Genomic DNA, 26,545 nt, shown 5'->3' on the forward strand with positions numbered 1-26,545 from the left:
ATTACGGCAGCACGTTAGATACATCTTACTTTAATACTTATCAAGCAGAGATCTGAAAATAACTATACGTAAACTTTTTGTCTTTTTTTTTTTTTCCTTTTTTTTTTTTTTTTTTTTTTTCCTTCTTTTTATACACCACATCGAGCTGCTGGCCCGGAGCGGGGCCACGGCCATAAATTAAAGCAGCTCCGGGGGAGTTCTGGGGGACTGGGGGGGGGCCGGGGGCCGGGGCCTGCCCGGGCGCTGCCCCACAGCCCCTCCATGATTCCCCCCGACCCACTGCAGAGCCCCTTTACAAAAATAAGTGCAATTCTAACACCTAACAGGGAAATCAAAACGAAACAAAACGAAACAAAAACCACCAAAAAAACAAACAAACAAAAAAATAAATCACAGCACGGGGAATGATAGAGCTGATGGCAGAACAGTGGGGGTATTAACTCAGAGACAGGCTACCAGCAGAGACAGGAGTAAATGTCACATATGATATAACCATACAGAAGCGAACGGGAGTCCTATATGGGACCGATTAGAGGGTGGGTGGGATTTTTTTTTTTTTTTTTTTTCCTTTTTCTGTTTTGTTTTTTTTCTTTCTTTCACTTTTTCCTTTAACACGTCGAAGTTGCCCAGACTGGTCCAGCACCACATCGTCACCCTATGGGGACGCAAAGCATGAAAACGTCCCGAGCCGGGGCTGGCCGTGTGTGTGGGGGGGAAATGGCTCAGAGAGAGGGGGTGTGGGGTCGGTGTCCTGCAGCCATCCCCCCTGGGGCCAGGGGTGACCCCCATCCCGTCCCTAAGGGCTACAGTGGGTGAGAGCCCCACGCCTTCTGCAGGTGGGAGCAGTCGGTGCCAAGCTGCACCCACAGCAAGGGATGGGATGGGGACAGCAAGGCCCTGGTGCTGGGCAGCTGCAGTTGGCAGTGGGGGCCCTGTAGACCGGGGACAGCTGCTGCTGCTCACCAGCATTCAGCCTGCAGGGAATGGGGCTGCCCTGCCTGCTGCAGGGTGCGCGTGGTGCAGAGTGTGAGCGGTGCAGTGACCCCCCCCCGCCCCACGCACACATGGCAGCTCCGTGCCCTGCGGCCCCTCGGGGCTGTGTGGGTTTTCATGCTGTCTCCAGGCCCCGATGTCGGCGTGGACCAGTCTAACATCTTGCTGGGCTTTTCTACTGGCTACTGGAATGCACTCGCTTGGCTTAGGGGTCCTCGATGTCGAGAAACTCCTGCTTCGGGGGGGCCATGCCGCGGTACCAGGCGCATGAGCCGTCGCTCCTCTTGATGCAGGCGTAGTGCTTGGCCTGCCGCCCGCCCACGATCTTCTCCATCGCCCAATCTGTCCAGAGGCACTCATCCGAGGAGGAGACGAAGCACGGGATGGAGAGGCAGCGTGAGATCTGCGCAGGGCAGAGGTGGTCAGTGCCCATCCTGCACCCCCTCCCCCCCCCCCCAACCCACCCACAGGGATGCCCCAGGTGCAGGTCCTGGCTCAGGGCACTCACCTTGCACTCGCAGCCCATCTGGTACCGCTGGTTGAGGCTCTTCTTCTGGGTGGGGCTCAGTGAGTCCCAGGTGGCAACCAGGTCACACAGCGTGATGTGCATCTTGCCATCGCCCTCGGATTTACCTGGGGAGAGGCAGCACAGAGCTGCTCACACACCCACACCAGGGGGCTGCTGGAGTCCAACCCCCCCTCGGACGTGGGTCAGTGCCCACTCCTACCTGCAATCAGGTATTCCTTCTTGCCTCCTGTGTCCAGAGGCTGCCCGCACACTGCTGTGGACGGCGCCGTGTAGATGAACTCGATGTCCTTATCGGGGCCCTTAAACATCTGAGGACAGAGCGCAGGTGTGAGCAGCACCTCCCACCCCCCTGCCCACCCCATGATGCCTGCCCTGTACCTTGATCTGCTTCACTTCGTACTGGATTCGCTTGATGGGGTTCCCATAAATGTCATTCCCTGAATCCACTTCCTTTGCAGAGACAGCCTTTGCTCGGATCACTGCAGGAGAAGGGCATGGAGATGGGCAGGTGCTGGGGCCATGAGCACAGCCCCCCCAGCTCCAGCTCTGCCCCACCTGGTAGCCCAGCCCTCAGGAAAGTGTCCCTCACACAGAGGGATAGCATAGCCACCCCCCACCAACAGCACCCTGGGAGCACTATTTGTCCACCACCATTAATTAATCCATGTCCCAGCCTAGTGCCTGCATGGCCCAGCACAACGGAGAGACCTGAGGGCACTGGAGCTCACTGCAGCTTCACCTCCAGGTGTAGAAGGAAGAAGGAGCCCCCAGCAACCAACACAGGGCCAACCCACCCGGTGCCCACTGCCTTTGCACCATACAGTCACAGAGGTGTCCGGCCACAGCTCCCTGCCAGCCACTGGCTACTGGCACATGGACCCCCCACATCATGCAAGCACAAAAACTGCATCCTCCCTGGGCTGCTTCCTGCCCTCGCAGCCTGCAAAAATAACCCAGGCAACTGCAGGAGAACCCTGAAGCCTGGGGCAGTGAGAAAAGCTGGCAAGGTGAGGAGCTGGGTGAGCTCACTGCAGCAGCATGGCCACAGGCCCCACAGCTCTCTGCTCTGCAGCCACGTGGAGCTGCTCTCCATGCACACTGTTCCCCTGGGGATGCAGCCCGGGGTGCTGGCCAGAACTCTTGTAAAACGTGGCTCCACCTGCACAGCAGCACCCAGTCAGGAGAACAGGGGATGGAAGCACTGCATCCCACCTGCAGCATGGGGACGTGAGCCCGGTTGGTGAGGTGGGCATAGGCAGAGCACACACGTAGGCACTGCCCACCCACTGCTGCAGCGACACTGCCAGAGGTGCACAGCAGGGACACACAGCTCTGCCCTGGCACAGACAAACCTGTACACATTGCTTTGCCCCCAGCACCACAGCAAGGGATGAGGCCACAGTGCCCCAGAGCCAGGGCGAGCAGAGGGCAGGGAGCTGTGCCATGGGAAGGTCTCTGTGTCACCCCTCTAGCGCAGCACAAGGACACAGAGCCACACGTGAGCGCCCGGCACGTGGCACTGACCTCAGTGGTGGGAGGCTCACCCTGACCCACAGCTGCACAGGTCACAGCCACCCCTGTGCCCAGAGCTGGGAATGGCAGTTGTGCCCCACAGAGAGGTGCTGGGGTGCAGTGAAGATGTGTGCAGGGCCCCGTTGCCCGCTGCCACCTGGCGCAGCACAGAGCTGATCCGGTTGCACTCTATAAATACAGCGGGGTGAGCAGTGGGCACCCAGTGCAGCTGTTTGGGCTGAAGGTCAGCGGTGGCACTGCACCACGTGGGCACCCATCAGCGCTGACTCAGTTTTCTCTGGAAAGGAGAAGAGGATGGGGAAGGGATCGAGGCAGGCAGGTCGGGGCCCGGTGCCCACAGCCGTGCCAAAGCTGCCACCCAGCCACAGTGGAGATGAGCCCCAACTGGGGCAGCTCAGCCCCTGCTCCCTGTGCCACCATGGGTGGGGATTGACGGAGCCCCGCAGCTCTGTTCTGTGCCACGATGAAGGCGCACACACCCGCGGTGCAGTGCAGGCGTGGGGGACGGCTGCTGGTTCAGTGGGCTCCAGCCGTTTCCATTCACGTGCTGATGAATCACTTGACAAAAATGCAGCCCAATTCTAGGCGGATTTGTTCTGAACAGTGCGGCTTTGTGGAGGGGACGGCTGCGCTGTGCTTTCCCCGCCAAGACCCCAGCAGCGCAGCCAAGCTCTTCAGCAGGCCAGAAACCAGAGCAGGGAGAGGGAGGGACGCAGGGGGACGCCCAGGTGGGGACATGCGGGTGGAGGTGCCCCCGAGGTGACGGCAGCACATGCTGTGGGTGCTCTGGGAGCGGCCCCCGGGCCTCCCCAAGTCTCTGTGGAGCTCAAAGAACCAACCCGGAGGCTCCCGCATATCCCCAAGCACAGCGTGACACTGGCGCATCCCTCACCACCCCATCACCATCTGCCAAAGCCCTTCCTCAGCACGGGCAGGAATTGCGGTGTCTGCCTTTAACTCGCCACTCTGCACAAAAGCTGCTGCATAAGCACAGCTGAGCTGTGCCCTCAGAGCGCCCCGGCCCCTGCCTGCTGGCTGCCCCCCACCCGCTGCCCTGGGGCGCTCAGGGCTGGGAGCCAAGTGACCACGATAACGCGGCGCTGACCTCACGGCGCTGACTCAGCACAGCCCGCAGTTTCAGCACAGCAGGAGCAGGCCCTGGGATGGAGAGGGGCTGCTTGGCCGCCTGCAGCCCCACAGCACAGCTCTGCACGGGCTCCTTCCCATGCGCCAGCCCCATGCATAACAGCAGCACACAGCAGGGCATATCACAGGATGTTGAGCGCCGGTGCTGCTTGCACACACAAGCACCTGCCTGGCACAGAGCGAGGGCACCCAGTGCCTGCACCCCACGCCCCAGCCCACACTGCAGCAGCCTCCCCCAGCCCAGCAGTGGGCTCCATCTCTGCAGTGATCAGCCCTCGCTGCCCGCAAACCCCCCAGGAACGTGCCGGCACGCGCGCAGTGGGTGTTCGCCGGGAGCCGGTGGGCAATGGCAGCTTTCCACGCTGACCAGGCTGGGCTGGACGTGGCCCAAGGCCCTCAGCAGGGCCTGCAAGGCACAGGACATCCCTTGGCACTGTGGTCCCCGTGCAACACGCAGTGAGGAATGGTCCTGTGCAAGGACACATCCAACCCTGCACGGCTCTGCCCTGTGTGTGACTGCTTGAGACAAAAGAAGGACTGCGGGCATAGGGTGGCATCCATCAGCACAAAACATCCACTGAGGCAATGCAGGAGATGCAGCAGCCTCAGGTGTCCTCAGCACCTCAGTTCCCAAGGACTCTCCTCCCAGCCTGACACATTGCAAGCGGAGCCCCTTCCCAGGACGTCCCACCCCAAGCCCCAGCGCGCGGCCCCCGCCTGTGGCTGCCTGGGAAGCATCAGTGCCCACAGAGCACGGGAAGCGTTCCCAGGCTGAATGGCCGAGGAACAAAGCTCCCTTCTCGGGGCTGCTGGCAGCTATGGGAGCACAGGGGCTGGGTGCCAGTGCCAGCAATGCCCGCTGCCACCCAGCCCCATTGTGGGCACAGCCCCAGGATCACCCCGGCACGGCGCAGCACCAACAGAGGCAGAACACGGCAAGATGTCCCCAGGATGGACTTCACCACCCCAGCTCCTCCAAGTCCCAGCACTGGGCACCTGCCTGAGCCCCCGGAGCACAGCAGGGCATTGCCACTCGACCATGAGGTCAGGGAGCTTTGGGCACGCAAAGGCTGTGGGGATGTGGGAGCACTTGAGCATGGAGGTGCAGCGGTGGCTGTGCTCCCCTCGCAGTCACAGCTCCTGAGGGCACATGTGGGGATCAGCCCAGCCCCAGCAGCCCCACAGGGCTGTGCCTGCAGGAGGAAGTGCCCGCGCCAGGCCCCGCTCATCCCCAGCCTGCGCGGCTGCTCTGAGCGCAGCACTCCCCATCGCGGCGTGCGTCATCCTGGCCTCTGACGGAGTGGGATGGGGCCCAATCAGCAGCGGCCCTGAGCAGTCAGCCCACAGCCCTGCTGCATCGGCTGCACGGTGGGCAGGCACCGGCACTGAGAGCAGCAGGGCGGCCCGGGGGCTGGCAGCCCCCCCACGCGCTCAGGGTACAGCAGGGTGCACCAGGTGCCACCCAAAGAGAGAGGTCTCACCTCTGCCCCATAACCACCTCCTTTCCTCAGGCCCTGCCCGGTCACCACCAGCCCCTGCTGCTCAGCCCATCCTAAAGCAGCATGGCTTGGAACTGCTGAGATTGGCACAGTGCTGCCAGTGCCTGGATCCAAGGGTCACCCATCCCTGGTACCAACCACCCACCCTACAGATGTCCCGTCACCCTCGGCACTGCCAAACACAGCTGCTGGGGACTTCACTGCTGCACGGCCAAAGACACAGCCCAAGTATCACCTCCCTCATCCTCTGCATCTCCGTGCTACAGACAGGAAGCAAAGCAGGAGACGGTCTGCCACTGCAGCCACAGCCCAGCCACATCCCTGCCAGGGGGCTGAGCAGCATGGGCAGAGCAAACCCCAGCAGCCGCACAGGGACTCTGCCACCTCACACACATAAACCCAGAGAGCCCTCAAGTCCTCTAGAAAACTGCTGCCCATCTCCCAGGCCAGGAAGCATGAGCAGAGAGGCTGGATCATCAGCCCCAAGGCCACCAGCTGCGGTGACGTGACCCCCAGCCCCGCAGCCCAAGTCAGAGCCACACCTCACCTTACTATGGCACTGCCTGTGAGCATGGCCCTGGGCTCCAACCCCACTCTGGATCACAGAATGGTGCCTCACCAGTGGCTGCCGGGTGTGAGCAAAGGCACACGGACCCTGGTGGGGCACTGGCAGATGTGGGTGCACAGAAGGACCCATGTAGCAGCAGCAGCCTGGCCCCAGGGCAGCCAGCAGCAGGAGAGGAGCAGCCCTGGCACAGTAAGCGGCAGCGGCTCCCAGGCCCAGGCTGGCTCTGTGCTGGGGAGGAGCTGGCTGTGAGCCTCCCAGCACAGAGGGAAGACAAGAAGGGAGCCAAAGGGCAGGGATCAGAGGCAGGAGGACAGGCTCCTGTTGCATAGGAGGCTGAGTTCCTGCCAGGATCAAATCCTGCTGCCAGCCAGCACCCAGCACCGTCCCCAGCTGGGGTCAGAGCAGACAAATCCCATCCACATCATCTGTGAGGGAGACACGGGCTGGAGCTGGGGGTGACGGCACAAGGGACAGCAGAGCCAGGAGCGGGCTGTCTGGGAGCTGACACCTGTTGGGCAGCCACAACCAGCCCCCGCTTCGCCCTTCCTGGGGACTGCTGAGACAGCCGGGAATGCCGAGACAGCAGTGACTCAGCAGCTGAGTCACGGGTGAGCCGGCACCCCAGGATGGCAGTGTGAGTCACAAGTGGCCCGGAAGGATGACCCCGACGTGAGTGTGATGGAGGCTCAGCCTCGCTGCAGGCGATCTGCTGCTCTGGGGTCACCGGCTCGGCAGCAGCTCTGGAAATTCAGCGCTCCATTTTGTGTGGGCACCTCTCCATCCCCAGTGCACCTCATGATGTTCTGAGCTGTATGGGCCTGGCAGCAATGGGGCACTGCGGGATTTACCCTCACGTCACAAGCGGGGTCTGCAAAGGGAGAGGGGGGGGGACTGGGGTCTGCCAGCACATCCTGGATCCGGAGCAGGGGATGGGGCAGGGCACGGGCTGCATAAGTGCTTGGGAATGTTACCTCTCCAGCTGGGCCTGGGAACGGCCCCGCCAAGGAGGGCGGCAGGAACTGGGGCCGGTCTGTTTGTTTAATATGCTAAAATTTAATAAGGGCATTATTCATCGAAAGAGGAATCCAGATCCCGGCGCTGCCAAGCCCTCCCTTTCAGCAGCATCCAAGCCGAACAAAGTGGGACGGGGGAAAGGAAATGCCTGGAAATAAGGAACAGACGGGAGGTGACCGAGCCCGGCGCTGCTCTGGGCCGGCTGCTGGCTGAGCGCTCCAGGCCGTTGCCTACGGCAAAGCGCCGCTTTGTGAGCGGAACCGGAGCGCTCCGCTCCCCCGGGGCCGTCAGCTCCCCGCGCTGCCACGTACCGTCCCGCTCCCACCCGACGTGCCGCGGCCGGGCCCATCGCCGTGGGACGCAGGGGAGGAACCGCGCTCCGTGCCCGGCCCCGGGGCACGGCGATGGGCCGGGAGAGGCGGGCACACACCGGGCGGGCACACACCGCTCCCGGCCGCCGACACACCGCCACACCCCCGGGACCCGCACACGTGCAGGTGCTGCTCGGCCGGGCCCGGTGCGGCAGCCCCGTCCGTCCGTCCGTCCGTCCATTCGACCCGCCGCCCCGCGCCAACTTTCCGCCCGCCGCCCCCACCGCGAAGTTTGCGCGGCGCTGCCCCGCGTCGGGGGGCTGTGCGGGGCCGGGCGGAGCCCCGCGGGGACAAAGCGCTCACCTACGTCGGCGTTGCAGAAGGCCTGCTGCGGGTGGATGGGCGAGCAGCTGCAGGCGTCGGCCGGGCGGGCCCTGCCGAGCAGCAGCACCGCCAGCCAGGCCAGCAGGCTGGGCAGCGCGGCCCCGGGCATCGTGCGGCTGCGGCTCAGCGACGCGCCCCAAAAAGCCTCATCCACCGCCGGCCCGGCCGAGCCGCCCAGCCCCCGATCCGCCGCCGGAAAGTTTGGGTCCGCCGCCGCGGCCCCCCGAGCGGCTTTGCGGGCGCTGCTGCAGCCGCCGCTCTCCGCTGCCTTCTATGGAGGTGTTTTCTTCCCCTGGCTGCCGCTAAGCCTCGCTTTTTAATGTGCTCCGGGGATTCGCTGCTCCTCCTCTGCATGGCACGGGGCCAGCCCGGCTCTGCTCCCGCCCCTCGCAGGATCCGGCTCCGCGCCGAGCTCGGCCCCCCGGCCCGGCCCGGCCCCGCCCGCGCATCCCGGCACGGCCTCGGCCCCTCCGCCGTTTGTCCCGACCGGGGCTTCGGAGCGGACGGCGCGGGGCGGCGCCGGGACCGGGCGGATTCCGCTCCGGTCGTTGGGCGGCGGCACGGGACCAGGGCCCGGCTCACAGCGCTGGCACCCGGCCCGCGCCGAGCGGAGCGGTAAATTGCAGGGAGGGCCGCATTATGTCTGTGCCCAAGCATTTCCTCTCCTTCCTGCTCCTCCAGCTCATCTCCTCCTGCCGCCCGTGCGTCCCCCCCCGCCGTGCCCCCTCCCTTCCGCCCCCCGCCCCGCTTCCCCCGCTCCCCCTCGGCCGCTCGCGGGACTCTGCATCTCTGTATCTCTGCGATGCGCCGCTGCCCTCGGGTCTCTCCCTCGTGCCCGCAACACGCCTCCAAAATCTGCCCATCCAGTCCTGCGATGCTGCCGGTATCTCTGTACCTGTCGCACAGCTGCAGCTCTGCATTGCCACCATCCCAGCGAGGGCAGCCCCAGCTCTATCTCTGTGCAGGGGCACGCAGCGTCTGGGCGCAGCTGAGCCGGGCGCTGCAGGTGTGCTGGCAGGGACAGCAGTGCTGCAGCGATGCCAGCTGCTCCTGAACCACAGAGCTGCCCTGCTCACAGGTGGGGGAAGTGTCAGAGCTTTTGCACTTTAGGATGAATAGAAACAACTGAAACGCGAGCAGCTGAGCCTGGTCCAAGCCCTGCGTGAGCCTGCAGGGAGTGTGGGAGGGCACACAACCATGGCAGGGTGGTGGCATGAAAGATGGCAATGGGCTCTGGGTAAATACTGTGGCAGTGGACACTCTCTCCAAGTGCTCAGTGGGGCTGGGGGAGCACAGGGATGCTGCAGCCCGGCCCTGGTTGTGCCTTGTGGCCCCAGCAGCCACCCAGTACCTGAGGTTTGGCAGCCTGGAGAGTGATCTTGGAATGAGGGCTGGGGTGGAGAGGACACAACACAAGGGCCCGCTGCCTGTGGGATGAGGAGGGATAGGTGCTGTAGAGCCACTGTCTCCAGACTGGGCTGAGCACAGTGCAGGTGAGGAGAGAGGAGCATGACAGCAGCTGATGTGGGCAGGGAGCAGCAGCGGTCCGAGGTCAGCAGAACGAGGCCAAGCACCGGGGTCAGGGCTGTGCTGCGGGGCAGACAAATGTGTGTGCTCAGGGCACAGTGCCCTGCAGTGAGTCATTGTTGTTGGGGCTAAGCGGAAACACATGTCCAGCTGCGTGCGCTCCTTCCACAGAGCTCCAGAGATGCTGGACACTAAAACAGGGGCAGAGAAGGGGGATGGGAGAGGGCAGCCCCACTGAGCTCACAGCAGGTCTCAGCCCATCACAGCGAGACCCCCCCCAAAACAGGGCCATTGCTCCCCGAGCACCACCAGTCCTGATCAGTGCTGGGGCAGGCAGAGGTGGAACAGGGGGGCTGATGCCAATGGACCCCTCAGCCCAGCCCCAGCCCTCCAAAGCCCAGCTCTGAGCTGCCCTCAGTGCCTGGAGCTACCGGGTGGCCGCTCAGCAATGAACTGAGCCAAAGGCCACTGCCTGCAGCCCTCTGCCCAAGCAGTGCTGGGAGCACTGAGGGCACCGCAGCGTGGTTTGCAAGAAGAAAGGTTGCACCCTGCACCACTGCAGGGAGCAGCCAGGCAGGTTCTGATGTGTTTGTCCCCTCACAGCCCTGCACTCGGTCTGCACAGCAGGCAGGATGACGTGACTCTGCACAGGATGGTGGCTGTGAGGCCTCCACCTGCCTTGGTGAGCCAGGCTGGGAGCAGAGGGTACACAGTATCTCCCAAGGGACTCTCCCCGTGAGGCCTTCCCATGAACACAATGACCAAGCAGACAGTTACTGACACATTTGCTGCACCATTTATGCAAAAGGGGAAGGAAAAACAGCTAACACAGTGAGAAACATCCTGATGAAATCCCCCACAGCTGTGATGTCTCAGCTTGCTCTGACCTGGCTGCCACCCTGCTGTGGTCATGGCCCCAGTGAACACCCTGACCCCGAGAGAGCCAGAAACAGGGTGGGACCTGGCCTGTGGCCCTCCTCAAACACACTCCTCTCCTGAGGATATTTGTCTCACACACATACCCTGTGTGCTCCTGTAAAGTGCTGGGGACACCGAGCAGAGCCTCTCCTCCTGTGAGTGTGGAGGGGCCCCAGGGTCCAGGTCAGAGCCCATCCCCAGAAAGGTGAGGAGAGGCTCCACAGCTGCAGCACCACAGCTGCAGGGATGTGAGGACAGTGCCCTGGGCACCAGGCTGGCACAGGGGCAGAGGAGCCGAGCTCCCTCCTTGGTTGCAGATCCAGAGCGTGGCTGTCATCAGAGCCAATGACTCTCTGCAGAGACTCTGGACACCAACACCTGCAGTGCAGCGAAACCTCACTGCCTTGACTGCTTCAGCAGCTGAGCCTGGGCTGGTGGCAGGGAGCAACACCCTGTGGTGGCAGTCCTTTGCCACCAGGTGCCACTGCCGAAACACTCGCACCACTCAGGCTGCAGCAAAGCCAGTGCTTTACACGGGACGCCAACTACAGAGCTTGGAGTGCTTCACACGTCCCTGGATCGGGAGGCACGCTGTGTGCTCCTTGTTCTGAGCACACCAACAGGGCCCAGCCCACGCCCTCCCATCCTCCCTCACCCCTCTGGTTTCTAGTCTGTTAAATAAACTCAATGCCCTCATATTTCACGCTCCCAATCCAGGTTTCAGGCAGGAGGAAGCGCCCATCCAGCGTGAAGGCCATGATGTAACTGGCAATCCTGCCATTGTCCTCCTCCGATTTCAGTGCCACGATGATCTGATCATCTGTGTCCGGGATGAACTTGAAGGAGGAGAAGCCGTGAGTGGGAACCACCTCACCCACATGTCCCACTGTGATGTCCCCAAAGTCCTGGCTGGAGCTGAGCAGCAGGTTGGTGCCACGTTGCTCATCTGCCTTCTCATTGTAACGCTCATGGCTGGCGCGGCGCGGCAGGAAGAACCAGCGCTGCAGCGTGTCGCTCCAGGAGGCCGACTCGTGGATCAGGTAACCTGCAGCAGGGAGCAGGGTCTGTCAGTGTAGGGCCCCCAGGATCCTGCCACGCTGCAGGGACATCCCCCTACACCAACACCAACCATCCTCGCTTCAAAAGATGCTGCAGCAGAGGACAGACATATGAAGGCCAAAGCTGTGAATGGTTCCACCTCTTCCTGCCCAGTGCCAGCCCCTTTCCACCCCCCAGAGCAGGGCAGGGGCATCCCTGGCCCAGGGGACACAGCTGCTGGATGCGACTCCAGCCATGCCATCCTCCAGAAAGTGGTCCCACCAACTGAGAGGAGAGCCCGGGCAGGGCAAGGGGCATGCAGCAACAAGAGGGAGCTCCATACCTGGGGGTCGGATCCCAGCCGCAGCCCGCAGTGCGTTGTAATTCATCACCCAGTTCTCGTGGCTCACATCGCCCTTGTAGCCAATAACCTTCACCCACTCGGGGTTCTCATTCACCACCTCACCCGTGGTGGTGGTCCACTCCTTGCCCAGGCCCCCCACGTACAGGTGTTCATCTTTCACCGCCAGCCACTCTGCCTTGAAGCCTGCAGTGGAAAGAGCAGCATGAGCCGTGCCAAGGCTCGGCCACACATGGACGTCAGGGTACTCTACAGCCCCCCAGCACCATGCAGCACAGCTCAGCACTGCACCCTCAAACCCTGCAGAATGACAAAAAGGTGCAAAGAGACAAAGTCTCCCTGCCCTGTGTGTGTAGGTCAGGCAGTGAGCAGGGCGTAACGGGGCTCACCTTTCCCCACAGTGCCATCCCCATCTGAGAGAATCACCCAGGGCACCGCCTTGTTGCCCTCGATCTGGTAGACCACCCCAGTCCGGTCATCCACGGAGTACAGCTTCCCATTGAAGACAACCAGCTCCGAGAGCTCCATGCCCCGGCCCTTTTCCGCCAGATGGGACTGCAGCACGTTCTCCTCTTTATCCCACTCCACCGTCACACTGTCCCCGCTGGCCGACAGCACCAGATAACCCTTCTTCAGGTAACTGAACCAGGTGTGCTCCTCAGAGCCCCGGGACTGAGTGTCCAGGTCCGCAATGACCCCGATGCGGTAGCGCACGCCCTCGGGGTTCCTTTGGGGTGGGGACAGTGGATAGGTGTCATTGTAGCGATCCTCCACCTGCAGCCGAAAGTGCCGGGCGTGCGGGTTGGGCAGGATGGGCCGTGCTGGTGGGGAGCGGTGCAGGCAGAAGAGCAGCAGCACGAAGCCCACGCAGGCAGAGGACAGCACGATGGCCCTCCAGCGCAGGCGGAAGCGGGGGTCGGCACCTTTGGTCATGGACGCGAGGACAGGCAGGCTACCCACGCTGATCCGCAGCGGGCTCATAGACTCATGGCAGGGCGACACGGGCATCAGCCTGCGGGCGAGGAGAGCCTGGCAGCGAGGAAAGAGCAGGTGAGAGCTGGAGCGCAGCGCTGTGCTTGGGGATGACAGCAAGGCACGGCCTCACGGTGAAGCAGTGGCCCTCAAAGGGCTGCTTTGCTGCAGGAGCCTTTCTGCCACGTTCAGCCCCTCATGTTCCCCATCGACCCCAGACCAAAGCGAACCCCAGGCTGTGTGCTGGGCATCCTCACAGCAGCATCCTCACCCACGGAGAAGAGTACCAGCACTGCATGCAGTGATGACCAGCACAGCCCTCACCTCCGGCGTGTGGAGCTGTGCTGATGAGCGTGCCCTGCTCCTGCGGGGACAGCAGGGACACGTGGCAGCCCCGCCCTAGCAGGATGCTGACACCTGACCAGGAAGTGCAGCGCGGGGTGCACAGCCGGGCCTACAGCCACAAACACAGCCTGCCCCAAGACCGGAACCCTACGATGCGGCAGCCGCCGCCGACCCGGTCTGCCCCGGTCCCATCCACCCCCGGGCAAAGCTGCGCTGCCCCGCCGTGCCCATCGCAGGGACGCACCGCGTGCCCCACACACCCTGCCCGGCTCTGGGGACACCGGGGACCCCCCGGTCCAGGCCGCGCCCACGCCGCAGGGCCGGGCGGCGCTCCCGCGGTCCCTCAATGCCCTTTCAGGCGGTCCCGGGGCGCGGACAGAGGCGGCATTGAGCGCGGTGCCGGTCCGTGGCATCGCACGGGGCACTGCGGGCCCGGCGGCTCCGCGTCCCATCCCGGCGGCCGCCGCCCGCGCCCCGACCCGCCGCAGCCTCAGAGACCACAGCCCCGCGCGTGGCCCGCGGGCGGCGTTTCCCGGTCGCCGATCCCGGAGCCGCCGCCCCGAACAGCAGCGTTCGGTACCCCGCCGCCACGCACCGCTCCCGGGCAGCCGTCACACCACACACCGCAGCCGCCTCGCCCCCGGCCGCGCCGCCCCTCGGCCCCTCGCTCACCGCGCCGCCGCCCGAGCGCAGCCGCCGCCTCCCCCGCTGCCGACAGCCACCGCCTACAGCTCCCGGCAGTCCCCGCGCTCCGCTACGGCAGCCGACAGCGGCCAAAACAGCGCGGGGCGCGCAGAGCAGCGGCGAGAACTACAGCTCCTAGCAGCCCCCGCGCTCCGCGGCCGCTCTCATTGCGCGGCGTCGCGGGGGTGAAGCGTGCCGTGCGGCCGGCCGGGAGCGGAGCGCGATAGGAGCCGCGGGGCGGCTGCGCTGCGAGTCAGCGCGGGTGGGGCGAGAGGGGCTGAGTGGGACACGCGGCCCAGCCCCATTGAGGCCGTGGCAGCGGATGAGACAGGGGGAGTGGTGCTCGGAACGTGGCGTGGGCACAGCCCGGGGCTGCCCGGCATTGGCCCCGTATCCCCGGGCAGCCGCAGCAATCCCACCGACCGCGGTCCCTTTTGGACCGGCCGCCCCACGGACCCCGTTCCGCAGGCCGAGCTGTGCTGTGCGGGGACAAACCCCGCTGTCCAACACAGACATGGTGGCAAATCGCCCAACACCGTGCTCAGGGCGCATCCCTGCTCAGGGCTCCACGGGGTGCTGTGCATAGGGCAGGGCCGTGGCTCCATGCCGTGGGACAGCCGCAGCCCCCAGGCACTGCCCTCCACGCTGCCTCTCGCATCTGGAGCTGCTTTTTGGCACAGACACCCACGTTCCCTGGTGCTGGCAGGCGCAGGGAGCACACATGGTTAACGCCGTCCGCCTGCGCTGGGCCCACATCTGGCAGTGGGAGGGCTGCGCCGTGCTCGTCCCGCTGCTTTGCTCTCCTCCTTTGCTTTCCAGAAGTGCATTTCCGCCCGGCCATAGGAGGAGACGAGGCTGTCACAGGGGCAGGCTCTGCCCCACGCCGAGGGGTCTGGCAGCGCGGCACCAAGCAATGCCCCGGAGCAGCACAGGCAGCACGGGGAGAGAGCGGCCCTGCCCCAGAGGTAGGTGTGGGGCAGGGCTGGGGGTCAGTCACCTGCAGACACAGGGATGAGCGCTGTTGTGTGCGCATCTGTGCGTGCCGTAGGGCTCTGCGGCATCGCTGCTGGGCCTGGGGGCCCAGTCCCACCCTCGCTCTGGATAGTCAGGCTTGCACTCTGTCCCGCCTGCAGGAGGGCGGTGGGGACTGCGAGGCTGAAGCCTCGCCTGTTGTTGGAGGGGCGCAGCTCAACCTGCAGCAGCACCGGGGGGGCAGGCACTGGGAGGGAATTGGCGCTGAAGCTCCAGCTCTGAGCCCTGTGACCAAAACACCCCATGACCACGTCAAATCCAGCGCCAGGCCAACCCGGTGCAGCTCTGCAGGGACTGGTGGCTGCAGGTGCGAGCACAACTTCTCACGGTGCTGCTGGGCGCTGTGGGAGCTGGAGGGTTGCGACCTCTCTGTCAGCCTTTGGCTGCTCCGTACTGCTCCCACCCTGCTGCCTGCTGGGTCTGGGCTGCTCCTGATCTGCAGACAGCTCCACAGATGTCCCAGCTGCTGTGGCAAAAGGCCGGGGGGCTTATTTCCAGCTGCAACTCAAAAAGGATTGTATCCATGGCTGGTGAGCAGGAGGGTGAGGTGGGCATGCTGGTCCTGCTGCCTCTAGACCCCCCTGTGCGCTAAGCCCCCTCGCTCCTCCCCCCGGCATTTGCTCTTCTTTCATCCTCGCCTTTAATGCTGCCTGGAATGTTTTCAGGATGTTTTGACTTGCAGTCCCAAGGCTTTAGCAGCCACTGAATTTAAATCTCCAAACCGCTCCTGGAGAGCATCCAACCCTGACAGGAAAAAACAGAGTCCCTTCAGCAAGACTATGTATGCCCGTGCAGAGACGCGTGCTGCCTGCCCGGCGTGCCTGCGGGGTGCAGAGGCAGACGTGCTCAGGGCTGGGAGCTCTGCATGCTGCCCACGGGCACACCATGCTGCTGGCAGCACTGTGTGTGCATGGCATGCTCGCCTCCATTTCCAGCCCTGAGACAGCCTGGAAACGAGCTGCCTTTCTCATCCTGGCTAAGGATTTCTTCTCCCTGCTGAGCAGTCTCCTGTGAAGCTATGCTTTCCCTGGGGCTGAGCCCACTCTGGGTCCCAGGGAGCTGTCTGGCTCAATAGGAGCTCTGCACACTGTGAGCCCAGAGCAGGGAAAAAGCCACGGATTCCCAGCAGCACAGCAGGTTGTGAGCTGCACTCACCAGCATAAGGCTGGCACAGCTGGAGCCAAGCAGGGAGAAGAGAGCCAGGGCTGAGCTCCCAGGATGGTATCTGCTCACGAGCCCTGGGCTGGCCTGCTTGTGCTGCTTCTGCCTGGCACACAGAGTTGAGCATGGGCAGGTGGCAGGCCAGGGCATGGCGATTAGGCAGCGGTACCAGGCTGCCCACGATGCCACACAGCCCGTGGTGCCACCAGCTCTGCTTCCAGCCATGGGCAACAAGCTGAGGACAACCCTGCTCCAAGACTTCCTTGGGACGGGGTGGGTGTGGGGGAAGTGTGTGAAGGGCTGGGCCCTTTGCAGAGGGCTGGCGCAGAGGGAAAGCCCTTTGGAGCTTTTCCCCATTCCTCCACCCTTTCCCTGTTCCTTGAACATGACTCATGAGCCAGGAATCCTGGCCTCGAACGCCCTCTGCTCCCGCTTCTGGAGCACGCCTGTCCTGGTCCACACAGCCCACAGACAGCCCACCCCAAGGCAGTTCCACCCTGACCGTCGCTAACTGAGGACCCAGGCACTGAAAGCAGCATTCACCAAACTGTTGGATTCTGCCTCAAAGTCCAGCGGGGCCCCCATTGCCTCTTGCCATCAGGACCCCACTGCCCAGTTCACGCCCAGGACATGGACTGTGGCACAAGGAGCCCTTTGCAGACCTGGGCATACAGAGCTGTGCCCTGGCAGGAGCCCACCTCACCAGTGCTGCCGTGGTGTCCAGCAGCAGGGAGGTGCCACATGCTCTCCTGGCTCCTTTGGGGCCATAGGGCGCAGTGCAGGGTAATTGCACCATGCCTCAGAGCTGATATGGCAGTGATAAGGCGAGGAAGGGCTGGGCTGCAGTGCCACTCGCTATCGCTAATGTTAGCTTTGGCCCCATCAGGATGTGGACTCCCAGCTGCCAGTGGCTGGGTTCTGGCCAGGGCCACCAGCAGCACTTGAGGCTCAGGAGAAGCAGTTTGGGTTCCCTTGCAAACCCCACAAAGAACCAAGGCATAAGGACTGGGAGCTGGCAGCTCCTGGGGCATGGCAGCTGCTGTCACAGGATGCTTGCATTCAGTGAGGGATGCAGACCCCCATGGGCAAGTCTGGGATCCCCCAGCAATAGGTACTTTCTGGAGCATCATTGAGGTATGGGGGCTTAGGTGGATAAAAGCAGCCATTTAGTTACAGATGGTCTCTGCATCTGCAAGAGATGCACTTGCCCTTGTTGTGGGCTCTGCTGGAGAAGTGGTGCTGCAAAAAGAGCCATTTTCAGGGCTGGAGGTATGGCTGTGCTGGTACGTGGTGCACCAGAGCCTGTGTTGGGCACAATGCAGGGCACAGACAGGCTGACACAGCAGTGCAGAACAAACAACTCTTGGGGACAGAACACAACACTGGGGGTGGACCCACGAGCCCTGTCCCTTGGCGAGGAGGTGGGAAGCTCAGAACCCTGCCTGGACCCCACAGCTGCTGGTCCTGGCAGGGAGCCCCATAGCCGGGCTGTGCCCTGCTGCTCTCATGCTCCCACGCTGTCCCTTCCCACCAGCCCAACCCTGCTGTAGTGCCCTGATCCCCACCTGCCCCCTGCCCACTCTGGACACTGCTGTTCTTTGCCATCCCCCTCAGTCACTCTGGTGTCTCACAGGGTGCTGCTACAGCATGGAGGGGTTTTGGACGCTCGGAGTCTTGCTGCTCTCCTGCCTGCTGCTTCCCAACCCTGTGAGCAGCCAGACCAGCCCCAACCCTGACCAGCATCCAGCGGAGCCCGAGGAGGTCCCATCCAAGCACCAGGCAGTCAGGTGAGAGGGCCTTGGGGACAGAGGTGTTCCCACTGGGGATGGGGCAGCCCCTGGTGCCAGGAAGGGCCTGGCCCCCACGCGCAGCTCCTGTTGCGCTTTGCTTTCTGCCTTCCCCAGGGCCACGCAGGAGCAGAAGGACAGCGGTGCCCAGGAGGTGCTGCCCCCACGGCCCCACTGCGTCCGCTGCTGCGAGCCGCCCGAACACCGCTTCTACCCCCAGTACCAGCCCCAAATCAACATGACCATCTTGAAAGGTGAGGGCCGCAGGGCACTGCCCACAGCCAGACCTGCAGCCCGGCACCTGTCCCACTCCCAGTACTGGGTGGGAGATGGAACCGGTGTCCAACCATCCCCTGTGCTCTGCCAGGTGAGAAGGGAGAACGCGGTGAGCGGGGCATGCAGGGGAAGTTCGGCAAGACAGGGGTGGCCGGCAGCAGGGGCCACACGGGGCCCAAAGGACAGAAGGGCAGCGCAGGCGCCCCGGGGGAGCGCTGCAAGAGCCACTACGCTGCCTTCTCGGTGGGCCGCAAGAAACCCCTGCACAGCAACGACTACTACCAAACCCTCATCTTCGACACGGAGTTCGTCAACCTCTACGACCACTTCAACATGTTCACGGGGAAGTTCTACTGCTACGTCCCCGGGATCTACTATTTCAGCCTGAACGTGCACACCTGGAACCAGAAGGAGACCTACCTGCACATCATGCGCAACGGAGCCGAGGTGGTGATCCTTTATGCGCAGGTGAGCGACCGCAGCATCATGCAGAGCCAGAGCGTCATGCTGGAGCTGCGTGAGCAGGATGAGGTCTGGGTGAGGCTCTACAAGGGCGAGCGTGAGAACGCTGTCTTCAGTGATGAGTATGACACTTACATCACTTTCAGTGGGCACCTCATCAAGTACAGTGGGGACCCATGAGTCCTACACCCCGCTCCCTGGGGTGGGGGCCTGCAGAGGCCCTGCTGCTCCCCTTCCTGGGCACGCCACTCTCCTTCCAGCTCTCTTGCTACATACCACTACCCCCAGCTGTGTGAATACTTCCCCCCCCCTCACACCCCTCAGCTCCTGGAAGTTGATTGAGTGCACTTGGAGGAGACGGAGACATTTGTAACCTCTGCCGTATCCCTGACCCAAGGGCTGGCTGCTCACCTGGAGCAGGCAGGGACCTCGTCCCCACCTGTTGCCAGGCTCAGGGCTGGGTGTGCGGGGTGTCCGTGGCATTGGCTATGAGCTGGCACCTGCTGGAGTGATGTGAGCACCTCCACTGCCCAACCCCCACCAACGCACTTGATGAACGGGGGGGAGCAGTTATAAAGCCACTGAACATCACTTCTGCAGAGCTGTGTCCCCTGGGCTGGTGCTTCCCCAGGGCAGAGCAAGCAGCAGATGGGTGCAGCCCTCTCATATCAGTTCCCTCGCTGTGCCCCGTGCCACAGCCACATCTCGATGCCAGCACCCATCAGGAAGAGCTGGCTCCCAGCTGCCCGACATGCAGGGCCTTCAGCCTCAGCCCCATCCTTCTCATCTGGAGATCTGCTGGGCAGGCTTTTTGTTTTTGTAGACGCACTGGCATAGCAGGGCCGGGGGCTGCCTCCCGCTCCGTACACTTGTGATCGCATTAAACACCCCACGGGTTCGGTTCCTACTCACACTTCCATCTCATCTCGTCGCTTTGTGCTCAGGGGCACCGCGAGAGCCGGGCACGGCCAGGCAGAGAGCAGCGCTCAGGGCCGAGCTTCTGCGGGGCACGGCGGGGCTGCAGGCGGGGCCAGCGGAACCCGAGCGGCTCTCAGCCCCGCTCGGCGCTGCGCCCGCCCTCAGGACGCGGCGGGGCGGGCGGTGAGGGCGGGCCGAGGCCGGGCGGAGCTCGTAGGGCCGCGCCCCCCGCAGGCAGGCCGGGCCCGGCGCACGTTGCCGGCAGTGCGGGCGGAGCGGCGGCAGCGCGATGGCGGAGGCGGCGGCGGCGCTGGACGGGGCTGCGCGGCGCGGGAAGAGAACGGCGGAGGAGGAGGAGGAGGAAGAGGAAGAGGAGGAGCGGGGCGGGCGGCGGCGGCGGAGGTTGGGCCGGGGACGGGAGCCGGGACCGGGGCGCGGAGCGCTCGGAGCGAGGCCCGGTGCGGCGGGCGCTGGCCGCGGTGCTGCCCGGCTCGGCGCGGCGGCGGACACGGAGCGGGGCGCGGGGTGCCGGGCGGCCACCGGCCTCATTCCTCTCCCCGGGCAGCTTCCAGCCGGCGGCGGAGCCTCTGGGAACCACCGTGCTGCACGCAGCCGTCAGCACCCGCCCGCAGCCGCTGCCAGGTGAGGGGCCGGGACGGGCCGCCCTGAGCCCCCCCTTGCACCCCGACCCCATTGACCCCGGTCCCGGCTCATTGCCTCCCCAGCTCGGTACTTTGACACCGGCACCACGGAGCCCATCAGCTTCTTCCTGTCTGGCCTTGAGGAGTTGCTGGCCTGGCAGCCCAACAGCGATGATGACTTCAACATCTGTGCGGTGCCTCTGGCCCAGCGTCAACCCCCACTGCACAGCCGGAGACCACGCACGCTGCTGTGCCACGACATGCGTGGTGGATACCTGGAGGACAGGTGTGTGACACCTGGAGGACAGGTGTGTGACACCTGGGGAATGGGTGCATGCACTCCCGGCACGCTGCTGCCCTTTCTCCAGCCTTCAGTGCAGTGTCTGATCTGTTTCCTGCTGTTGGCCTCTCCAGGTGGGGCCAGAGGGGTTTATCTCTGGCTCTGGAGCTCTGTGGATAGGGCCAGCCCCGCTGGAGTGACAGGAGTGACACAGTGCCCAACTCATGGGCTGACTCAGGTCCTGCCTGGCTCCATGGCGTCTCTCCAACATTGCTCAATGCTTCCCTCTGCTCTGCCACAGGTTCATCCAGGGCTCAGCCACACGCAACCCGTACGTCTTCTACCACTGGCGCTACATCGACATCTTTGTCTACTTCAGCCACCACACTGTCACCATCCCACCTGTGTGCTGGACCAACGCGGCACACAGGAATGGCGTCCCGGTGCTGGGTGAGGGCAGAACTAAGGTGGTGGGGTGCTGGGAGCCTGCAGGGACACACAGCAACGCTGCTCCCATTCCTCCCCAGGCACTTTCATCACGGAGTGGACGGACGGCGAGAAGCTGTGCGAGGCATTCCTGGCGGGTGGGGAGGAGGCGTACCGTGCTGTGAGCCACCAGCTGGCCCGCATCGCCCAACACTACCGCTTTGATGGCTGGCTGATCAACATCGAGAATGCACTGAGCGTGAGCAGCCCATGCCCTGCCTGCATCCTGCCCCACGGGGCTCAACCCCAGGCCCCACCGTGGGTCCCTGTGGATGGGGCCATCCTGTGTCCAACTGCTCTCTGCTCTCTCTTGGCAGGCGGCGGCAGTGGAGAACTTGTCCCCCTTCCTGCGGCATCTGACTGCGCAGGTGCACGGCGCGGTGCCGGGGGGGCTGGTGATTTGGTATGACAGCATTGTGGAGAGTGGCACGCTGAGATGGCAGAATGAGCTGAATGAGCAGAATAGGTGAGAGGTGGGGCATGTGCCTGCGTGAGCAAAACCAGCCGTGGTGACGCACAGGTCCATCCCACACCTTGGCGCTCGACGACTATGGAGCTCAAGGCACGGCTGGCACTGCCCCTTGGGGTGCTCCTGCACTGACCCTCATCCCCAGGTTGTTCTTTGATGCCTGTGATGGGCTGTTTGTCAACTACAACTGGAAGGAGGAGCACCTGGAGCGCACACGTGAGCTGGCTGGGCAGCGCCACGCTGACGTCTACATTGGTGTCGATGTCTTTGCTCGTGGGGACGTGGTTGGCGGTGGCTTTGACACCAACAAGGTGTGTGTGGTTGAAGCAGGATTGTGTGTCTGCCCCTGGTGCGTGGCTCTCAGCTCTCTCCAATGGTTCATCCACACTGTGCTGGGGTAACTCAGGGTGCATTAGTGAGAGCTGAAGAAGCCTGGGATCCAGTATGCACAGGGCTGGGGCTGGGAGATCCTAGTGCTGCAGGCCCTGGGAAGGGTAATGCTGCAGTACCATCCCTTCACCGTGGTCCTGGCACCCAGTGGGACCAGCAGGACCTCATGGAGAGTGGATATGGCAGGGGACAGAGTGACCACCCGGCCCCCCCTGAGCTCTGTGCTTCTCTCCACTTGTCTCTGCAGTCACTCAGCCTGATCCGCAAGCACGGCCTGTCTGCAGCCATCTTTGCTCCTGGCTGGGTCTACGAACACCTGGGAGAGGAGAACTTCCTGCAGAATGAGAACAAGTGAGTGCAGGATGCCTGCATGCTTTGGTTGGTTTGGCTGCAACAAAGGTCTCTGCTCTGATGCCCACCCTTTCCCCCAGGTTCTGGGGCTTGCTGGAAGACTACCTGCCCACACACAGCATTTGCACGCTGCCCCTCGCCACCTCCTTCAGTGTGGGAATGGGCACTGGCATGTTCCTCGCTGGGAAGGTGGGTGCAGGGAGCAGCCTGGCTGCAGCCCCCAGGGCTGGGTGTGGACACTGGGTCCTGCTCCCGGCTCCCTGCTGCCCAGTGTTTCCTGTCCTGTAGGAGGAAGAGGCCGGGCCATGGTACAACCTGAGCGCCCAGGAGATCCAACCCCTTTATCCAGAGCGCCGGGGCCAACTGAGTACCAGCTGCTGCCTGCAGGATGCCTGGTGTGGGGGCAGCTCCCTGCGGGTGCAGGGCACCATCCCTCCTGGCGAGGAGCGTGTGACCATCCGGTGAGTTGGGTACCAACTTCCCACCTCCATGGCTGGCACTGTGCTGGCAGGGCATGGCTGCAGGAGGCCCTGGCAGAGCTGTGCCAGCCCTGTGCCGAGTGCCACAAAGCGCTGTGGCGAGTGCTGCTCGATAGGCCTAACCCAATGTACCTTCTCTTTCTCTCTTCTCTCTCTCTGTCTCTCTCTGGGTGGATTTGGGGTCATCAGCCTTTTCTCTTTCCAGATGCATGCACCTCCCAAGCTCTTCCTGAACCTGCTCTACAAGATGGAGGGGCCACACAGGGATGACTTCACGGTTGCCCTGGAGCTCACCACCTGGCACTCGAGCAGATGCCATGACAGCACTGTCACTGTGCTGCCGAGTGAGGACGGTGAGGACCCTATGCCTCCTGTGCTGCCCACACTCACTGCAGGGCACAGCACTGACTCAGCTCATTTTGCCTTCCCACAGAGCCCCACAGCCTCCACCACCCCCGTCTTCTCCCAGCCCCACCACCTGCCCTGTCCAGGCTACTTGCTGCTTGCAGTCACGGTGCCCAGGGCTGGACCAGCCGGTGAGTGCCCTGCCAGCACCCTGCATCCTGGGCATGCAGGGATCCCCGGCCCTGCTCCAGCTCTGTTCCTCTGCCCCAGGTGCTACGAGCAGGAGCTGCAGGGCTGCATCCTGCGCGACCTCTCCCTGCTGGTGTCCAGAAAACAGGCCAGCCCACAGGAGACGAGCTTCAGCTGTCTCCTGGGGGAGCTCCGGGTGGGTGCTGTGCACATCCTCACTGCACGGTGGGATGCAAACCCGGCCACAGCCATGCCTTGTGCTGATGGTGCTACATTCTCCTCCACAGGTGCTGGATGCGGGCAGCATGGCAGCCTCTCCACCGCAGGTGCAGAGCCTGACAGCCTCGCAGCTCTGGTGGCAGGATGGCCCCAACGTTGAGCAGCTCTCCCTCAGCCTCACGCTGCGCTGGGCCTTTCCCCCCAGGCGGGCTGCCTGCTTCCGCGTGCTCAGCCAGGGCACACGGTGCCACCGGGCGCAGCCGCCGCAGCCGCAGCTCCTGGGGCTGGCACATGGCTGCCAGTACCGTGCGGTGGGGCTGGCAGTGCCACGGCCTGCAACCGGGCAGTCGTGCCAGCTGGAGCTGCTGGTGGAGCCGGTGCTGCCCAGCGAGCTGCCAGTGGGCCCAGAGCAATGGGGCCGGCTGCTGCTGGTGTACTCTGAGCCGGCTGGTGGCAGCAACCGAGCCGGGCATTAAAGGTGAATGTGGCACAGCCCTGGCTCCATGCATCCCCTGCACCGGGTGGGGTAGGAGATACAGGGACACCGCCGCTCAGGGCTAAGTTTTAGGGCTCCACTTGCAGCCCCAAAGAGCTGCACCCTTCATGAATCTGCCTCGGTGCTGTCCCTTCTTTAAGGGCTGGCAGCCGGCGCTTCCACCCACAGCGGCTCCCTTGGATATCTTGTGTGGAGAAGGAGAGAAAATTTATAGCAGCAATTATTTTATCACAGTCTGGTGAGCAAGCAATTAGCAGGCAGGGACGTAGCCGAGCGTGCCGCGCAGCAGGGCCGTGCAGCCCCGGCTCCTTCAGAGCGCCGGCCTCGGTCCCACAGACAATACTGGCTCCCGTTCAGGAAAATTAATATGTCAGCATTGAAGCTGCTGCTCCTCCGTGGGCAAATTGCTCTGAAATAAATTATAGGGTGGTTTGGAGAAGGAAGGGCTCGGCACAGCTGGGACCCTGCCGCAACGTAGGGACCCCCAGCTCCGCTGCACCCGCGCCCCAGTCAAAACTGGAGTCGCCCTGGTTGAAGAAAGAAATCTTTATTAATAATTTCCATAATAATAATAATAATCCTTGTAGTAATAATAATAATAATAATAATAATAATACTGTTTATTAGAATGGTCACACCTTTGAAGCATACAGGACGGGCCGGCGCCAGCCTGCAGCCGGGGCCGGCGCGGGGCTTTGCTGTAAGGAAGAAGCCAGTACAGCGATGGGGGTTTGTACAGGGGCGGCCGGGCGGGGCTATGTACACGGGGAATAGAAAAGGGGGAACTCGTTGCTGGAGCGTCGGGGCGTCTGCAGACTATAAAGTGAGGTTTGACGAGTGGCGGAGCCACGCGGGGCGGGAGCGGCTGAGCCGAGGTCACCCCGACGTGGGACGGGGCCGCACCGGGGGGACCGCGCGCCCACCGGGGTCCCTGCGGCGGGCGGGGGGCGGCCGTGACGTCCCATCGGTCCCCGTCCCAGCTCAGCGCGGGGAGCCCCGAGGCAGGCGAGCCTCGGGTGCGACAGGGACGGGCGGGAGGGGAACGCAAGCGAGTTGCAAGCTCCTCTTAACAAAAATTCCCTTTAAAACGCAGAGGCGCGTCCCCTGCAGCGCCCAGCACACCCGCGCGGGGCCGAGCCTCGCACCCCGACGTGCTGCCGCTCAGCCCGGAGCCGCGACGCGCTGGGGGCCGGGAGCTGAGCTGAGCCCAGCCGGGCGGGACCGCGCGCCGGCACCGCGCCGGGCGCGAAGGAAGACGTGGAGCCCGGGCCGGGCCTGGGGCTGCGGGCTGCCGGCTGTGGGCGCGTCCCAGCGCTCCGTGCGCTCCGCAGTCTCCTCCGGGACTCGGTGCGTGTGTGTGGACAGACGGGACGTTCACTTGGTTGTTGCCTCTTTGCTTGGTCGGTTGGTTGCTTTGCTTTTAATCTTTTTTTTTTTTCCTTTTTTTTCCTTTTAGGTTTTTTTTTTAGTTTTTTTTTTTTTTAGTTTTTTTTTTTTTAAACCGTGTGTGTGTGTGTGTGTGTTTGTGGTTTGTTTTGCCCTTCCTGGTCCCAGAAGGAAAACGGCTGCGTGTTCACTACAACAGAAACAGAAAGGCAGAGCTTTCGTGGGAGCCGCCAGCCCCAGCGCAGCCCCACACCCCCCACCCCTGCCTCACCTATGGGGCCAAGCCCTCGCCCCGAGCAGGGCAGCACCCACAGTCCCATAGTTCCACTCCCAGCCGCCCCCCAGCAGCGCTATGCCCGGGCTGGGTGGGATGGAGGCTGCGGCGGAGTGGCTCGAGGTGAACCTATCGCGGGGCAGAGCCCGCAGGCAGGGCTCGGTTCCTCCGGGAGGCTCTGCCTCTGCTTAGTCTGCCTGGTTTGGTTTCTAGTGAGCGGTCAGTGTTAGTGCTGTGAGGGGCTGGGTCTGTCTTGCTAGTAGGGAGTGAAGCGGCTGTACCCTCCTCGGTATAGACTAGCCTGCAACATCAAAGATGAAAAAAAAAAAAGCCAATCAGTATTCAAGAGAGAGGCAAAGCCCATTTCTTCCCTTTCTTGTTTTCTATTTTTTTTTTTAATTATTATTATTATTATTTTTTTAATTCTGTCCTTGGGGTGCACAGGGCAGGCTCACCTGGGGCACCCAGTGCTGCCATAGGGACAATATGGGCTGAGGAGGGGGCAGGGGGGTCCTGGTGGCCAGGGCTCAACCGGGGGATGTGGGAGGGTGAAAAATAAATACCAATTTAAAAAGGAAGAAAAAGGCCATTTGGCTTGAGATCCCACCCACAAGTGGGATTTTTCATCTTTGATGCTGGTTGCGAGGCTAGCTACAGATCGCTCCCTGCACACTGCCTGGGTCCTGCTGGGGACGATGCCACGCAGGGGCTGTGCTGCTCCGCACCCCTCCCGCAGCCCCAGACCCCCCCAGGCCGGCTGCAGCTCACGTGGGGGCGCGTCAGGATGCAAAGAAAGGCCATGAGAGCCGCTCTTACCATGGTGCCGATGCTGTACGTGGCGGCGGGGCCGATGGTGTGGTGGTAGGGGTCTGCGGCTGCGTACACTCGGCCGTAACTAGGAGCAAACAGCAGCGGGGTGTTACTGGCCTTGGGGATGGGTCCTCTGCTGCTCCCCCTGCCCCCCACCCACAGCCCAGGAAGCTCTGATCTGAGAGTGCCACACCGTGCCCAGCCCCATCCTCAGGCTGCAGGAGCCGTGCTGTGCCATGTGGGGCACCCCGACCTCCCCCCGAATTACGCCG

General features: G+C 63.3%; 5 protein-coding genes across 8 annotated transcripts in view; 2 read left to right on the top strand and 3 right to left on the bottom strand.

Moving 5' to 3' along the window:
• Positions 1–576: 576 nt before the first annotated feature.
• On the bottom strand, positions 577–8,357 carry TIMP2 (TIMP metallopeptidase inhibitor 2). The gene is made up of 5 exons (XM_048965318.1): positions 7,957–8,357; positions 1,901–2,001; positions 1,722–1,830; positions 1,502–1,626; positions 577–1,396 (listed from the first exon to the last, which is right to left on the bottom strand). The coding sequence occupies exons 1-5, from the start codon at positions 8,084–8,086 to the stop codon at positions 1,199–1,201; spliced, it is 663 nt and encodes a 220-aa protein (XP_048821275.1). The 5' UTR covers positions 8,087–8,357; the 3' UTR covers positions 577–1,198.
• A 1,924-nt stretch (positions 8,358–10,281) lies between these two features.
• Positions 10,282–19,617, bottom strand: CANT1 (calcium activated nucleotidase 1). Of its 4 annotated transcripts, XM_048965302.1 has the most exons (5): positions 19,453–19,617; positions 18,499–18,591; positions 12,211–12,850; positions 11,804–12,007; positions 10,282–11,467 (listed from the first exon to the last, which is right to left on the bottom strand). In XM_048965302.1, the coding sequence occupies exons 3-5, from the start codon at positions 12,827–12,829 to the stop codon at positions 11,097–11,099; spliced, it is 1,194 nt and encodes a 397-aa protein (XP_048821259.1). In that variant the 5' UTR covers positions 12,830–12,850; positions 18,499–18,591; positions 19,453–19,617; the 3' UTR covers positions 10,282–11,096. The 4 variants fall into 4 exon arrangements, with proteins under 4 accessions (XP_048821259.1, XP_048821260.1, XP_048821257.1 ...); XM_048965303.1 differs by lacking the exon at positions 19,453–19,617 and having other exon boundaries at positions 18,499–18,606; XM_048965300.1 differs by lacking the exons at positions 18,499–18,591; positions 19,453–19,617 and adding an exon at positions 13,811–13,879.
• On the top strand, positions 14,050–18,720 carry C1QTNF1 (C1q and TNF related 1). Its single transcript, XM_048965310.1, has 4 exons — positions 14,050–14,787; positions 17,649–17,802; positions 17,920–18,056; positions 18,170–18,720. Exons 1-4 carry the CDS (start codon positions 14,544–14,546, stop codon positions 18,718–18,720), a joined length of 1,086 nt encoding a protein of 361 aa, XP_048821267.1. The 5' UTR covers positions 14,050–14,543.
• An 81-nt stretch (positions 19,618–19,698) lies between the features above and the next one.
• ENGASE (endo-beta-N-acetylglucosaminidase) lies at positions 19,699–25,245 on the top strand. The gene is made up of 14 exons (XM_048965284.1): positions 19,699–19,860; positions 20,024–20,100; positions 20,184–20,385; positions 20,681–20,829; positions 20,907–21,064; positions 21,183–21,331; positions 21,480–21,645; positions 21,972–22,075; positions 22,156–22,264; positions 22,364–22,536; positions 22,744–22,907; positions 22,988–23,090; positions 23,170–23,284; positions 23,376–25,245. The coding sequence occupies exons 1-14, from the start codon at positions 19,748–19,750 to the stop codon at positions 23,781–23,783; spliced, it is 2,190 nt and encodes a 729-aa protein (XP_048821241.1). The 5' UTR covers positions 19,699–19,747; the 3' UTR covers positions 23,784–25,245.
• Positions 25,246–25,416: 171 nt separating this feature from the next.
• RBFOX3 (RNA binding fox-1 homolog 3) overlaps positions 25,417–26,545 on the bottom strand; it is a 49,337-nt gene continuing 48,208 nt past the window's right edge. The window contains 2 exon segments of the mRNA XM_048965289.1: positions 25,417–25,764; positions 26,280–26,358. Of these exon segments, the coding sequence (XP_048821246.1) occupies positions 25,720–25,764; positions 26,280–26,358 (124 nt within the window). The 3' untranslated portion in view covers positions 25,417–25,719.

The sequence above is a fragment of the Lagopus muta genome, chromosome 18 (assembly GCF_023343835.1).
Source record: "Lagopus muta isolate bLagMut1 chromosome 18, bLagMut1 primary, whole genome shotgun sequence".
NCBI classification, from domain to species: Eukaryota; Metazoa; Chordata; class Aves; order Galliformes; family Phasianidae; genus Lagopus; species Lagopus muta.